At 43.0% G+C, this 12,927-nt stretch overlaps 1 protein-coding gene across 1 annotated transcript; it reads right to left on the bottom strand.

The window, feature by feature from the left end:
- Positions 1–4,134: 4,134 nt before the first annotated feature.
- Positions 4,135–12,927, bottom strand: LOC308700282 (mpv17-like protein). The gene is made up of 4 exons (XM_081381851.1): positions 12,419–12,927; positions 12,210–12,280; positions 12,074–12,103; positions 4,135–5,527 (listed from the first exon to the last, which is right to left on the bottom strand). The coding sequence occupies exons 1-4, from the start codon at positions 12,720–12,722 to the stop codon at positions 5,336–5,338; spliced, it is 597 nt and encodes a 198-aa protein (XP_081237977.1). The 5' UTR covers positions 12,723–12,927; the 3' UTR covers positions 4,135–5,335.

The following is a 12,927-nucleotide window of genomic DNA, read 5'->3' as shown; positions in this document are numbered from 1 at the left end:
GTGTGTGTGTGTGTGTGTGTGTGTGTGTGTGTGTGTGTGTGTGAGTGAGTAAGTGAGTGTGTGTGGAATCTTTCAGGACCATTGCATTGGTGCCATATATCACTGCTGTAGAGCCGTTGACACAGTAGTTCCCAAAAAAACAACTTAAAAAGTGCCTCTATTATGCTTTTTTGGATATTCCCTTTCATATAGTGTATATATTAAAGGTCTGCAAAGTTTCAAAGATCAAAGTGTATGACAAATAAAGTTATTGTCTCCTAAGAAGCGATTCTGAACTGCTGAAACGGCCTGTTACATACGAACCTGTGTAATAATATAACAAATTAGGCAGTGAGCGTTTGTTTTTCTGACGCATGCTATAAGTGGTTGACCAATCACAGCAGACTGGGCCATCTGACCAATCAGAGCAGAGCAGAGGCGGAGCTTAGAGAGACTGAATCCTTGATCGAAGCGTTTCAGACACTGAGAAAAGAACTGATGCTGCAGTGAAGATTATGAGGAAATTAAAGTGTTTTTTTGGCATTAGATGCATGTAAACCTGTTGGAGGCTTTAAAATAGCATAATAGGGGCTCTTTAATGGCACTGCATTAGATATAAAATATAAATCAAATATTGCAAATCTTTAACTAATATCACTCTTCATGCTCTCTCTGTTTGAATCCGCTGGTGTTTAGTAGATGTGTGAAGACAGTTCTGCTCAAGTTCAATATATTTAACAAATCAGTTGATCTTTCTTGTGGCTCTTATCAGTGTTGTGACAGTATACTATTGTTTAGCCAGTCAGCTGTCAGTGTCCTGTAGCGCGTTTTGTTTCCCTATCACATATTTTAGTAATCATCATTAGGCATCATTCGAAAGCTTTAAGCTTTAACCCTCTGGTGCTCTTCTGTCATTTTTGACTGAAATATATATATTTTTTTTTTTACGTTTTTTTTTTTACTTTATCGGAATGGTACGAAACTTGGTAAAATTTGGTAAAATTTTGAAATTTGGCAAATTATTTCCTGAGAGGCCTAAATACAGTAGAAATAATATTGTTTGTATTTTCATGATAATATTAGTTTTCAATTTAAGAGTAAGCAAAAAAAAAAAAAAATGGAAACGCGCTATAATGAAATTTTCACCATAGAGAAAAATTTTGCCACTTTTTTGTTTTATCAACAGTTATTAAACATATTTACCAAGACAACAACAGAAACTGAAGAGCTGGAGATGAAATGTAAGACATGCAATGTATGTAGAAACATAAAAACATTTTAAAAATGTTCCCCAAGTTCCCCTGCTCAAGATTCAGCTTAATAATAATTACTCAAATGAGTAATAAAAGAACAGAAATATTATTAAAATTAATTTTCCGTTTAGAACTCCATTTGTTATTTACCACAGGATGTTATTAAACACAACATTTGTTTAATAATCTGTTAGTATCATTGAGAGTATAGTTGTATTAATATTTTGAATTAATATTTAAAATTTAGCATTTTTATTAGTTTTAAATTATTTTTATTATTTCTTTTTTGTATTATTAATTTTTAATATTTGGCAACTCACTGAAATGTTAAACTTTTTAATATTTTATTTTGTTAACATTTATTTTATTCCAACAAAAATGTTTTTATGGATTTAGTTTTTAATTACCTGTCATAATATATGACTGAATTGAAAGGGTCACAAATAGAAAAACAAACGGGTGACCCTTAAAAACACGAGAGGTCATCAGTGTTATTGAAAACTGATTTTTTTTTTTCAATTGTTACAAATTAATAACAAAAAAAAAATCATAACTGATAACATCAGCATCAATATCGCGTCTGTTAATAACACTGTAATCATATCTAATATTAAACCAAATATCAATGACTGACTGAAATCATATCTGATAGCAACGCTAATGCACGTCTGATAATAATATTGAAATCAGATTTTTATCTAATTAATAATAAGACTACTATCACATGGACAATAACACTAATGTGACGCCTGGTAATGACGGTGAAACCATATCTGATAATAAGACTAATATGATATCTGAAATATCTGGTAATAATAACATGTAAATCTGAAGTGACTGTCACCTTTGTCTCTGCCCCGGTTGGTCTCGTGCATCGCGCCGTATGTCTTCATCGCCCCGTCGCTCTCGGAAAGGGCTTTCTTTAGTTCCATGGTAAATGCTGATGTGACAGATCTCTGATTTCTTGGATTTCGTCTTTGTAATCACGCTAATCTGCGCTCATCCGAGGAGACCAACAACATCATGACAGAATGAAGACCCGTGACGTCACCGTGATGAGGGATGCAGAGCGCATGCGCACAAGGGCGAACTCGACGGACTGACACAAAACACTAGGCGAAGAACGCTACTCTGCATTAACACCGATACCAGTGGCGTTATTAGAAAATAATCACACTGAGTAGCCTATAGTAAGAGAAAATTGTTGCAAACTTAAAATTGGTGTTTTTGCGTCGGTACGAACTGTTTTAATTGGTATTTTTGTTAACATGTGCTTAAAAGAAGGTCTATTTAAAGTGTAAGTTGCAGGTTAACCACCACAGTCAATTAATGTGTAAATTAAAGTGCTCTATATGTATATATTTAATTATTTCTGTCTTAAAATGCGTTAAAATAACATTTATTGGGGTTTCTTCAACGGTAGCGTGTTTTTTCAGTTACTGGGTGATGACGTCACAAGAGGAACTCGCAACCCATACTCCGCTAGATTCTTACTGTATTATGGCTATTTGGAGAACGACTGAGGATGTGGGAAACCATCAAATTCTTTATGGACCACAGCCCTACAATTTTTAACTGGTCAGGCGTGAGAGAGGGCAGCCATGGCACTCAATGAGTTATTAATGCTTGGTGTGAGGAGAATTAGTAGAGGGTTGGCCAAGTGTCCTGGTGAGTAACGTAAGCTACCTTATAGTCTAGCCTGGTGCAAACTTAACCCGGATAATATAACGGAACAAACAAGTCTTTTCAAAATATTGCCGTCATGTAGAATAGCAAGGAGGGACAACGACTGAACTGAATACATTATTTACTTACAGTAAGTCAGTCCAAATCAGAGCTGTAGAGATGCACACACTGACTGCACAGGCATCAATCGCTAGTCTCGTCGACGCCTCAAACGTCATGTAATACCCTTCCTCAATCCACGCGTTATCAATTTCTCACGATTTAATTAGCGATGTTTATTGTCAGAAAAGAAAAAGAGAGATCGATGTCCCCATCACTGTGTTTGTGTGTGCTATCAGCAGTGGAGAGTGTGTGCTGCCGTGAGGTGAACGCGTTTTGGAGTTTAGTGGAACAGCTCGAGCTGCGACCGGCTGATCTGACGTGCCTGAACCCGTTAGTTTTGCGAATAGCTTATTCTCATTTCAGGCAGGATCACGGTCCCCTTGAAGTCAGCACACACGAGTATGTTTACAGTGGAGTTATTTTATCCATATTTTTTTTATCAAATAAAACATACAACCAACTTTTCTGCAGTTATGTAAGGCATATAGCTGCAAGCGTACGGTAACTCTACTAGTGAGTTCCTCATATGACGTCACGCCCCATCTAGTGGAAGGTAGCGGGAGCGGTTAAAACCACAGTTAAAAGTGCCAACTTTTCATATTATATCAGCATTTTGGTATAAAAAACAATGGTGGGCGGTTCTTATCTTTATGTTTAATAAACACATTGCATTATCTTCGTGAAAAGTTTAACCTGCAACTTACACTTTAAAACTCGTTTTGGGACCCGCGTTTCTTTCCGTCTCAAAGAACAGGGAACGTTCTGAGAACTTTAGCAAACGTTATTCCAGTGAAACTAATAGAACGTTCGTTCAAATAATGTGGACTTTATTAATGTAACGTTTTTTAAATGTAACTACTTGTTTCAGAACGTTCAAAGAACATTCAAAAGTAACGTTCCCATAATGTTTGAAGAATGATGCAATGGAATGTTCCCTTAACGATCGAAAACCGAGAAAAGAAAAAAAAAAAAACGTTATCAAAACATTAAAAAAAAACTACAGTAGAGAATTTGGAAACATCTTTCTGACTGTATTGTAAAACTATAACACTACATTTCTTTATGATAGCATTCATTAATGCAGTGAGTATCAATCATGAACATTACAATAAAGAATAATTCAGAACAGCAATTTATTAATCTCAGTTAATAAGATTTATTAAATTAAAACTTAATATATAAAACCTTACTGTAAAGTTATACCCAAACGTCCAACTCATTGCAATGAACCGTATATACAAATGATTGATGTGTTATAAAAAAAGTCTGTTATTTTATAACATTGTTTTATTGTTAACATATCATTTACATAAAACAGCATACACAATAATAATTCTCCCCATGTGTGATTCATTCATTTCAATTAAAGAAGATTATGAAGATGTTCAAGATATTTACAGTTTGCTAAAAACTGTTTCCCATCCCATAGGACAATATGTAAAACTTATTAAATACATTTTTAATAATTTCATTCCACTGAATTTGATGTAGACTGAAAAATGATGTGCAAAACAAAAACAGAATGCAATCAAAATGTATGTTTGGACAAAGGAATTAGCTGCTTATGAAAGAGATAATAGCATATATAAGATTTAAAAAAAAAATAAGATAAGAAATTACCATATTACTATATTAGTAAAGTACCTTAGGCATATTCAAAGCATCCAATAAAGAGGATAATCTAATGTAAATATGCTATGATTTCAGCCGCCGTTTGCAATAAAACCCTTAAATTAGGAAAAACGTGATCATTCATTAATAATTATAACCTTTGTTGCAACCGGCCTTAAATAAATCCTGAAATAAATACATTTCCACAGAGAAAAATGTGCAAAATACTAATTAAACCCCAGTCAAACATGCAAATAAATATTAGTACAATAACTAAATGTATGTCCCAGGAACCGTTTGTGAATAAAAAAAATTAAGACAAACAAAATCAACATAATAAATTAATACAATAAAGGAGATTTGTTTCATCAACAGAATCTTAAAATATTATGTTATCTGAACCACATAAATTTGAAAATGTTGAAAATATATATTTTTTACATTGTACAAATAAATATTAGCACTACATTTGTGTCCCAGGAATCGTGTGTGAATGACGGAATCAAAAAATGGAGACAAACAAAACTAATATATCAGGAAGAATTAAATATTAAAAACTACCATCTTAAAAAAAAAGAATTAAATTGAAAAGGCAACATCAAAAACCAGGAAAAGTGTAAGAGTGGACCTGCAGCTCGTCTGGACCGGGCACAGCGCTTAAACCCTGCAGAAGCGAGAGAGAGCCGGACGACGCTCCCCGAGTCTCACTCTCCGCCGCTCTTCCCTGAGACGGGGGGCTCTGGTGTGCGCGGGACGCCCCTGATCCAGTCCAGCGCTGGAGTGACGGTCCCGTCTCCGCTCCGCTGGGAGAAGCAGAGGAACCAGGCCCAGAGGAACACGCAGCAGCCGGAGAACATCGTGCGGATCAGCGCCGGGACCAGGGAGAAGTTCAGGAACTGTGAAGAGCACTGACGTGAGAAGAACACACACACGCACACACACACACACACACACACACACACACTGCCCGACTCTCAGAGGACCGGGACACTTCCCCTTCACACGATACCCTCTCTGTGCAGTGTTTCCCACTGACGGCTGCATGTACGAGCACTGAGACGGCCGAGTCCACTGACGCCGCTCTCCATTACACAGCGTGTCTGATGTTAGGATCAGTGTTGGGGGTAATCTGAGTTACGCAATCATCACTTTTTTCAAGTAACTAGTAAAGGAATGCATTACTTTTAATTTTACAATAAAATATCAGAGTTACTTTTTCAAATAAATAACGCAAGTTATTAGCCGTAGTAGTTCACTGACGAGCTGAGCCATATCGCATTAATTATTGCAGGCGATACGTCCGTGATATTAATGCGATATGGCTCAGCTCGTCAGTGAACTACGGCTCTGTGTAGTGAATGCCGCTCCGTCTGAAAGCAGGAGATGGCGATTTACTACTAATCAAGGAACCGGCTTTACTGGCGAGATGCGCCTAACAATGTCATGCGGTATATCGCCCAGCCCTACTTTACAGATAAACATCACATTTGTGTTTAATTTTTAACATTTTTATTGCTCAAGTAAGCGTGTTAAACTTCTCTGCATCCAGTTCTTCACTCCAGGTTAACAGCAGCTGAAAGGTTTGAGCGGCGCCCTCTGCTGGACAGGAGTGAACCTGCTTTTCCTTCAGCCTGACGGCGCTGATCCACTTGTCCGTGCGACACTTCTGTCGCGCCGCTCTCCACTATATTCCTATGGGTGACGTCAAGCGACTTTGACGCGCCCGCAAAGCATTCCGGGAAGGCGGCGCTTCATTTGAAAAAATGCTGCGTGTCAAAAAGCTGGCCGATGCCCATCTTTATGCAAATGAATTCCGTTAAACGCGACGCGTCTATCCAATAGAAGTAGAGCATATGGAGACGGAGGGAAGTCTCTTGCAGGTCGTCTGTTCTGATACGCTACATTTCCCGCTCGGTCAGAACCACTCCTATAGCGGTAAACGCCCATCAACGTACCAATGTGGGGAGGCGTCGCGACACCACGCGACAGTCACGTCGCAAAAGTGGATCAGCGCCGTGAGGCTTATTCACTTCACTTTTGGTGTGAAAGGGTCTTTACATTCGCCAGAAATAGAACTTTTTTTGTTGTTATTAAAAAACAAACAAGCAAGCCCAGCCAAGGTGAGAAAAAGTAACACAAAATTAATGTAACACATTACTTTCCATAAAAAGTAACTACGTAACACAATTATTTAAACATTGTAAACACAATATTGTAATGCATTAATTTTAAAAGTAACTAGGGGCGTGTTCATTTTGGCTAGGGGCATTTTCGGCTAAGGGCGTGTTTGTTTTGTTTTGGCTAGGGGCGTGTTTGTTTTGTTTTGGCTAGGGGCGTGTTTGTTTTGTTTTGGCTAGGGGCGTGTTTGTTTTGGCTAGGGGCGTGTTTGTTTTGTTTTGGCTAGGGGCATGTTTGTTTTGGCTAGGGGCGTGTTTGTTTTGTTTTGGCTAGGGGCATGTTTGTTTTGGCTAGGGGCGTGTTTGTTTTGTTTTGGCTAGGGGCGTGTTTGTTTTGTTTTGGCTAGGGGCATGTTTGTTTTGGCTAGGGGCGTGTTTGTTTTGTTTTGGCTAGGGGCGTGTTTGTTTTGTTTTGGCTAGGGGCGTGTTTGTTTTGTTTTGGCTAGGGGCGTGTTTGTTTTGTTTTGGCTAGGGGCGTGTTTGTTTTGTTTTGGCTAGGGGCGTGTTTGTTTTGTTTTGGCTAGGGGCATGTTTGTTTTGGCTAGGGGCGTGTTTGTTTTGTTTTGGCTAGGGGCGTGTTTGTTTTGTTTTGGCTAGGGGCGTGTTTGTTTTGGCTAGGGGCGTGTTTGTTTTGTTTTGGCTAGGGGCGTGTTTTGTAAGGCCCGTGAAATTGGTCCAATTGCTGGTTCACCAATAACACAGGGAAGGTTATCACGTGCTCTGTCCTTACCCATGCAAAGTATTTGGCTAGTTAAATTTACAATACATTTAGTTATGTATTCTCTCGTTAATTCATCTGACTCCATAAATGAAAGGTTTTAATAATATCTGTGCCTCACTAAAGGTGAGTGAGTATTTGACTATTCCTTTTAGCCATTAAATGAACAATGTCAAGATCAGTTAGAATAATCGAATGTAACATTTTAATGTTTCAGATATCAGAAATTAATTCCACAATCAATTCAAATATCTAGAACATGGTTATACATTGGTTACACCAAAGAATCTTACCCAGCTTGTATTTGAGATAGAGAGAGAGAAAGAGAAAGAAAGAAAGAGAGAGTGTGAGAGAGAGAGAGAGAGAGAGAGAGAGAGAGAGAGAGAGAGCTACCACCTATTCCGTTTCTCACCAGCCAAGTACAAGAGACCAGATAGAGCAAGCACACCTTCCTTTATACTGTTTGCCCAGGTGACATGGGGGATGGGGAAGACCACCCTCAAATGGCTTAACCAGTTTTCTCTAAACTTCTATAAACCTTATTACCTTTTATTTTATTTATCTGGGTATGAGATATCTGTACCACTCACTTTGAGACCTTTCAAATGACACCAAAAACATAAGTTATTGATCAACATTCGCATCAAACCATGTTCTTGAGTGAGTTCTTTGTTGTTTCTGAGAGGAAGTCAGGCTGTATGGGGGAGGTCGGATGCTAATTAGCCAGCAAGGCCCCTTTGTCTCATAGACCAGGCCGCAACCAATATTTTCAGTCTTACAGTTTGTTTGGGCTTGGGGCGTTTTCGTTTTGGCTAGGGGTGTGTTCGTTTTGGCTAGGGGCGTGTTTGTTTTGTTTTGGCTAGGGGCGTGTTTGTTTGGGCTAGGGGTGTGTTCGTTTTGGCTAGGGGCGTGTTTGTTTTGGCTTGGGGCGTTTTCGTTTTGGCTAGGGGCGTTTTTGTTTGGGCTAGGGGCGTTTTTGTTTGGGCTAGGGGCGTGTTTGTTTTGTTTTGGCTAGGGGCGTGTTTGTTTGGGCTTGGGGCGTTTTCGTTTTGGCTAGGGGTGTGTTCGTTTTGGCTAGGGGCGTGTTTGTTTTGTTTGGGCTAGGGGTGTGTTTGTTTTGTTTTGGCTAGGGGCGTGTTTGTTTGGGCTTGGGGCGTTTTCGTTTTGGCTAGGGGCGTGTTTGTTTTGTTTTGGCTAGGGGCGTGTTTGTTTGGGCTTGGGGCGTTTTCGTTTTGGCTAGGGGCGTGTTTGTTTTGTTTTGGCTAGGGGCGTGTTTGTTTTGGCTAAGGGCGTGTTTGTTTTGTTTTGGCTAGGGGCGTGTTTGTTTGGGCTAGGGGCGTGTTTGTTTGGGCTTGGGGCGTTTTCGTTTTGGCTAGGGGCGTGTTTGTTTTGGCTAGGGGCGTGTTTGTTTTGGCTAGGGGCGTGTTTGTTTTGTTTTGGCTAGGGGCGTGTTTGTTTGGGCTAGGGGTGTGTTCGTTTTGGCTAGGGGCGTGTTTGTTTTGGCTTGGGGCGTTTTCGTTTTGTTTGGGCTAGGGGCGTGTTTGTTTGGGCTTGGGGCGTTTTCGTTTTGGCTAGGGGTGTGTTCGTTTCGGCTAGGGGCGTGTTTGTTTTGTTTGGGCTAGGGGTGTGTTTGTTTTGTTTTGGCTAGGGGCGTGTTTGTTTGGGCTTGGGGCGTTTTCGTTTTGGCTAGGGGCGTGTTTGTTTTGGCTAGGGGCGTGTTTGTTTGGGCTTGGGGCGTTTTCGTTTTGGCTAGGGGCGTGTTTGTTTTGTTTTGGCTAGGGGCGTGTTTGTTTTGGCTAGGGGCGTGTTTGTTTTGTTTTGGCTAGGGGCGTGTTTGTTTGGGCTAGGGGCGTGTTTGTTTGGGCTTGGGACGTTTTCGTTTTGGCTAGGTGCGTGTTTGTTTTGGCTAGGGGCGTGTTTGTTTGGGCTAGGGGCGTGTTTGTTTTGGCTAGGGGCATGTTTGTTTTGTTTTGGCTAGGGGCGTGTTTGTTTGGGCTTGGGGCGTTTTCGTTTTGGCTAGGGACGTGTTTGTTTGGGCTAGGGGCGTGTTTGTTTTGTTTTGGCTAGGGGCGTGTTTGTTTTGTTTTGGCTAGGGGCGTGTTTGTTTTGGCTAGGGGCGTGTTTGTTTTGGCTAGGGCGTGTTCGTTTTGGCTAGGGGCGTGTTTGTTTTGTTTGGGCTAGGGGCGTGTTTGTTTGGGCTAGGGGTGTGTTCGTTTTGGCTTGGGGCGTTTTCGTTTTGGCTAGGGGCGTGTTTGTTTGGGCTTGGGGCGTTTTCGTTTTGGCTAGGGGCGTGTTTGTTTTGGCTAGGGGCGTGTTTGTTTTGTTTGGGCTAGGGGCGTGTTTGTTTGGGCTAGGGGTGTGTTCGTTTTGGCTTGGGGCGTGTTTGTTTTGGCTTGGGGCGTTTTCGTTTTGGCTAGGGGCGTGTTTGTTTTGGCTAGGGGCATGTTTGTTTTGTTTTGGCTAGGGGCGTGTTTGTTTGGGCTAGGGGCGTGTTTGTTTGGGCTAGGGGCGTGTTTGTTTTGTTTTGGCTAGGGTCGTGTTTGTTTGGGCTAGGGGCGTGTTCGTTTTGGCTAGGGGCGTGTTTGTTTGGGCTAGGGGCGTGTTCGTTTTGGCTAGGGGCGTGTTTGTTTTGTTTTGGCTAGGGGCATGTTTGTTTGGGCTAGGGGCATGTTTGTTTTGTTTTGGCTAGGGTCGTGTTTGTTTGGGCTAGGGGCGTGTTTGTTTTGGCTAAGGGCGTGTTTGTTTTGGCTAGGGCGTGTTCATTTTGGCTAGGGGTGTGTTTGTTTTGGCTAGGGGTGTGTTTGTTTGGGCTAGGGGTGTGTTTGTTTTGGCTAGGGGCGTGTTTGTTTTGGCTAGGGGCGTGTTTGTTTTGGCTAGGGGCGTGTTCGTTTTGGCTAGGGGTTTGTTCGTTTTGGCTAGGGGCGTGTTTGTTTGGGCTAGGGGCGTGTTTGTTTTGGCTAGGGGCGTGTTTGTTTGGGCTAGGGGTGTGTTTGTTTGGGCTAAGGGCGTGTTTGTTTGGGCTAGGGGCGTGTTTGTTTGGGCTAGGGGCGTGTTCGTTTTGGCTAGGGGCGTGTTTGTTTGGGCTTGGGGCGTTTTCGTTTTGGCTAGGGGCATGTTTGTTTTGTTTTGGCTAGGGGTGTGTTTGTTTTGGCTAGGGGCGTGTTTGTTTTGGCTAGGGGCATGTTTGTTTTGTTTTGGCTAGGGGCGTGTTTGTTTGGGCTAGGGGCGTGTTTGTTTGGGCTAGGGGCGTGTTTGTTTTGTTTTGGCTAGGGTCGTGTTTGTTTGGGCTAGGGGCGTGTTCGTTTGGGCTAGGGGCGTGTTCGTTTTGGCTAGGGGCGTGTTTGTTTGGGCTAGGGGCGTGTTCGTTTTGGCTAGGGGCGTGTTTGTTTTGTTTTGGCTAGGGGCATGTTTGTTTGGGCTAGGGGCATGTTTGTTTTGTTTTGGCTAGGGTCGTGTTTGTTTGGGCTAGGGGCGTGTTTGTTTTGGCTAAGGGCGTGTTTGTTTTGGCTAGGGCGTGTTCATTTTGGCTAGGGGTGTGTTTGTTTTGGCTAGGGGTGTGTTTGTTTTGGCTAGGGGTGTGTTTGTTTGGGCTAGGGGCGTGTTTGTTTTGGCTAGGGGCGTGTTTGTTTTGGCCTGGGGCGTGTTTGTTTTGGCTAGGGGCGTGTTCGTTTTGGCTAGGGGCGTGTTCGTTTTGGCTAGGGGCGTGTTTGTTTGGGCTAGGGGCGTGTTTGTTTTGGCTAGGGGCGTGTTTGTTTGGGCTAGGGGTGTGTTTGTTTGGGCTAAGGGCGTGTTTGTTTGGGCTAGGGGCGTGTTTGTTTGGGCTAGGGGCGTGTTCGTTTGGGCTAGGGGCGTGTTTGTTTTGGCTAGGGGCGTGTTCGTTTTGGCTAGGGGCGTGTTTGTTTGGGCTAGGGGCGTGTTCGTTTTGGCTAGGGGCGTGTTTGTTTTGTTTTGGCTAGGGGCATGTTTGTTTGGGCTAGGGGCATGTTTGTTTTGTTTTGGCTAGGGTCGTGTTTGTTTGGGCTAGGGGCGTGTTTGTTTTGGCTAAGGGCGTGTTTGTTTTGGCTAGGGCGTGTTCATTTTGGCTAGGGGTGTGTTTGTTTTGGCTAGGGGTGTGTTTGTTTTGGCTAGGGGTGTGTTTGTTTGGGCTAGGGGCGTGTTTGTTTTGGCTAGGGGCGTGTTTGTTTTGGCTAGGGGCGTGTTCGTTTTGGCTAGGGGTGTGTTCGTTTTGGCTAGGGGCGTGTTTGTTTGGGCTAGGGGCGTGTTTGTTTTGGCTAGGGGCGTGTTTGTTTGGGCTAGGGGCGTGTTTGTTTGGGCTAAGGGCGTGTTTGTTTGGGCTAGGGGCGTGTTTGTTTGGGCTAGGGGTGTGTTCGTTTGGGCTAGGGGCGTGTTTGTTTTGGCTAGGGGCGTGTTTGTTTGGGCTAGGGGCCTGTTTGTTTTGTTTTGGCTAGGGGCGTGTTCGTTTTGGCTAAGGGCGTGTTCGTTTTGTCGATTTCAGAAATCGCTTACTGTACCTTTAACTGTAAGAAAGTGTTGTGAGTGCGATTTACCTGCATAAACGGCCAGTACATCAGCCCGGTCTGCACAGAGAAACAAACACGAGTGTGTGACTCTATCTGCTGCCTCGCCAATCTGACATTTACCAGCAAAACTACAGATCCGTATAAATGACGCCTGCAGACTCACCTTGTACGTGTTGAGGAATTTCTCCTTCCAGTCCTGCAGGATCTCATCTCTGCCCTCCATGAAACTCACACCTGTGTATGACATCATCACAACACATCTCACGTCACAAGACCTGTCAGTCAGTCAGTCAGTCACCTGTGCTCACCTGTGTATGACATCATCACAACACATCTCGTCATAAGACCTGTCAGTCAGTCACCTGTGCTCACCTGTGTAGAACGCGCTGATGGCGAGCGGCGCGGCGAGCGTCTGGTCCAGCACGAGCTTCTGCATCACCGCTCGCAACGCGTTACCGGGGAAGCGTCGCTCCAGGAACCGCATCCAGAAGAAATTGAAGTTGCCGTGAAAGCTGAACGCGACCACGGCCACGTTCCTCGTGTGCGACCAGTCCACCTGTTCCTTCCGAGAGAAGCGCTGGTGCACGAGATCGCCGCCCGCGAACAGGCACCCGTACAGGGTCACATTAGTCGCCCACGGGAAGCGTCTGACAGGCGTCAACAGCGCGTCGCGCATCTCAGCTGCGGCCTTTCATTAACAACAACAATGATCCACGAACAGTTGAGATTAAATATGGATTGATCCTCAACGCTGTTCCAAGATCCTTATAGTTATTAAAACTCTAATGTACTGTGTGTGTTGACAGTCTTCAATGGGAAGTGCAACCGAGAGCGCGACACGCGCATGCGCAGAACCACCCTATCGTCACGCCCACTCAACC

The sequence above is a fragment of the Scardinius erythrophthalmus genome (assembly GCF_964197995.2).
Source record: "Scardinius erythrophthalmus genome assembly, chromosome: 12".
In the NCBI taxonomy this organism is placed as follows: Eukaryota; Metazoa; Chordata; class Actinopteri; order Cypriniformes; family Leuciscidae; genus Scardinius; species Scardinius erythrophthalmus.
Note: the sequence above shows the minus strand (reverse complement) of the source record. Positions and strands in the feature narration are given on the sequence as shown.

Bases quoted from the DNA above. Each gene is read 5' to 3' on its own strand.
- LOC308700282 (XM_081381851.1), bottom strand. From the start codon at position 12,722: ATGCGCGACGCGCTGTTGACGCCTGTCAGACGCTTCCCGTGGGCGACT. The intron at 12,281-12,418 runs GTGAGCACAGGT...TGTCATACACAG, and splicing joins CATCAGCGCGTTCTACACAG to GTGTGAGTTTCATGGAGGGC. The intron at 5,528-12,073 runs GTAAATCGCACT...TGCTCTTCACAG, and splicing joins TGTACTGGCCGTTTATGCAG to TTCCTGAACTTCTCCCTGGT.